The following is a 2,844-nucleotide window of genomic DNA, read 5'->3' as shown; positions in this document are numbered from 1 at the left end:
CAAATCACTGAAACAGGCTACCCAGAGACATTGTGGAATCTTCATCCTTAATTTATGATTCTACTGGGTTTTATGGCATGTGAAGTACCGTCATAACTTCTTTACATTTAACAAGGCAGAGAACTTACTACTCAGTTCATTTGTAAGTAAAACAAAGGGCAGACTACTCCTATATGTTTCTAAGAGGTTTATAAACATGTCAGCTCTTATCAGCTTTATGGCTCTATTCCCAGAATGTCTAAAAATGAACAAATCTCCCTGTTGCTGCTATAGGATCCTAAACCATGTCCTTAGTGGGCTAGTTTACATGTGTAAGTTGAAGTAATAACCTGCACTACTTATTGAGCCCGAGTTACTGCTTCCTGGGTGCCACAATTACACATGAGCCTGAAAGCACAGCACATTGAGCCAGGTCAGAGCAGCCTTGGCTGGCAGTAGAACCCAAGGGTCAGCCTGTCAGCCTGGGGTTGCTCTGACCCAGCTCAATGTGCTGCAGGGGGGCTGGCTGGGGCATAAGAGTGCTCCAGTGTGGGGCTAGCTGGCAGGCAGCCCCTGCACTGAAGCACCTCGTGCCCCAGCCAGCCCCTTCAGCATCTCCAAGTGTGTTGCTGCATGGTAAAAAACTCTGCTAAAGGCTTGTACTTGTATTTACAAGTATGAGCTTGCTTCAGGGTTAATTAGTTTCCTCCTGCCCAGGAGCACTGCATGTGTAGATAGATGCGAGACTTCTACTGTGGAGCTAATTAGTCATCTTGTGTAGATGTGCCCACACTCTGATTTCACCTGTGCAAAACAGCAGCAACAAACAACACACCAGAAAAAAAGAGAAAGAAAAACCATGCTGTTGCCCTGCCTTCTCTGGTAGTTGACAGTTCATTCCCAGGCAATGTAGCAGCTGTCCCAAAGCCAGCTGTTAATAGAGGGGTAATCCAGGATGGTATGTTAGTAAGAGTTGGCTATAGCAGTTGGCTGAAGATATTCCATTGTGCCCACTTTTTTTTTCTTTAAATGCTTTTTCATTAAGCCTTAGGGAATTATTGTTAATCATAGGAATAACAGATGTCCACAAAGGAAAAAAGAGAAATAAAGCATTTCCAAATAACTTAAAGAAAAGAAATCCTGAACACTAAAACAAATTTGTCACGTTTTCCCTTTAAAAATACTTAAAAGAAAAGCAAAAGCATTAATGATTTGTTTTGCAGCCTTAACTGTACAAACACCACTCTACACGTGGATTTTTAATACAAACAATTGCAACGCAAACAATTTAAAAACAAATGCTGGTGTGCCAGGATCATTAGTACAGCCAATGTAGATTAAATCTGAGGCTTCTCATGAACCAGCCAAATATGCCGTGTTTATTTTGATAGAGGAAGGTCTGGTGAAAAAAGGTCCGTGCAAAGCTGAGCAGAAGTTTAAAGAAGGCTCAGAATTTATTTCTGACCTTACTGATGGAAAAAGTCTGGGCCTGTGCAAGTGCTCCTTAACCACATTGCGATCTGGCAAAATTTCACCAGCTCTAGGTTGTTAAAGCCACTAAGACACTGGGCTCAGCTCACAGCAGGGCTGCAACAACTGCACTCTGAGCTGGCTAAGCCACGCTTTGTTGAAGCAAAAGTCCAAAGCGAAAGAGGAAAGAAAAGTAATAAAATAGGGAAGGAAAAGGGCACATGAGGGAAGGAAGAGCAGCAGAAATCTAAGTCTCATGTTCCAGGTGGTGTGCAGGACTTGGAGCTAGCAAAGGAAGTGATGTCACCTGAGTCTTGTCTGGTCAAGACGTGCCGCTGACAATGGAAACCAGCTGGTGTCATGATGGATTCTGGGATCTAAGGGCCTAAGGGGGCGGGGAGGGGAGCCATGATGAGGGAGATCTTTTAATCTACCTGGTTTTCTTGTTGCCAGTGTCTAATAAAGCCCCCCAAAGGGACAATGGTGGAACAGCCTGCCATCTCATTACCTTATTCACCAAGTGGGCCTACCAATGTTAGCAACTCGATCTGTTGCCCTCATGTGTACCAGACATAATCACAGCTCTGTCCTTGGGTAGTATCAGTCATTTTTTTGTTTAGACTAAATTCAACACTAGATTTTTTTCCTGGCTCTTGTACAATTTATATAACAGGCTGTGTTAGAATTGCATTACACTGAGCGAAGTGGGAGTGCAGCCCTCTACGCAGTAGTGATAGGCCAGGTAAAGGGAGTGGGTGGAGGGAGGGGGTTAACACTGAAAAGATGTCTCATATACAAGGGATATGTGGACAAGCCATTGGCATGGTGATCTGTGCACAGGGGCTGACAGGGGCAGGGGAATTTAAGGGAGAGAGGCTGGCGGTCCCTATGCAGGCCTGCTCCCAGTTTGGAGGTAGCACCAAGGGTAGCCTGCAGCACAGAGTTCACCCTGAGGCTCTCCCCCAACCTGCCACTTTGAAATGCCTTTTGGTTGAGCAGCTCTGCAGCCCCACAACAGAAGCAGGCCCGTATTCCTGCCACCATAGCTCTGCAGTTTCTCTGCCAGAGGTTCTAGGATCCTTTGTTCAATATCTTCATTAATGATCTGGAAGATGGCATGGAGCGTGTCCTCAACAAGTTTGCAGCTGACGCCAAGATGGGAGGTGTAGTAGATATGCTGGAGGGTAGGGCAAGGATTCAGAGTGACCTAGACAAATTGGAGGATTAGGCAAAAGAAATCTCATGATGAGATTCAACAGGGACAAGTGCAAAGTCCTGCACATAGGATGGGATAAACCTATGTACTGCTACAGGCTTGGGAGCAACTGGTTAACCAGCAGCTTTGCAGAAAAGGACCTGCGGGTTACAGTAGATGGTAAGCTGAATATGAGCCAG

General features: G+C 45.3%; 1 protein-coding gene across 1 annotated transcript in view; it reads left to right on the top strand.

Moving 5' to 3' along the window:
- Window positions 1-1,115: 1,115 nt before the first annotated feature.
- SPINK4 (serine peptidase inhibitor, Kazal type 4) overlaps window positions 1,116-2,844 on the top strand; it is a 9,012-nt gene continuing 7,283 nt past the window's right edge. Inside the window, 1 exon segment of the mRNA XM_019555014.1 lies at window positions 1,116-1,854. Coding sequence (XP_019410559.1) covers window positions 1,791-1,854 — 64 coding nt within the window. The 5' untranslated portion in view covers window positions 1,116-1,790.

This window comes from Crocodylus porosus, unplaced genomic scaffold (assembly GCF_001723895.1).
Source record: "Crocodylus porosus isolate Cpor-Errol unplaced genomic scaffold, CroPor_comp1, whole genome shotgun sequence".
Classification (NCBI taxonomy): Eukaryota; Metazoa; Chordata; order Crocodylia; family Crocodylidae; genus Crocodylus; species Crocodylus porosus.
The sequence above is the reverse complement of the archived record's forward strand: the minus strand, read 5'-3'. Positions and strand labels throughout refer to the sequence as shown.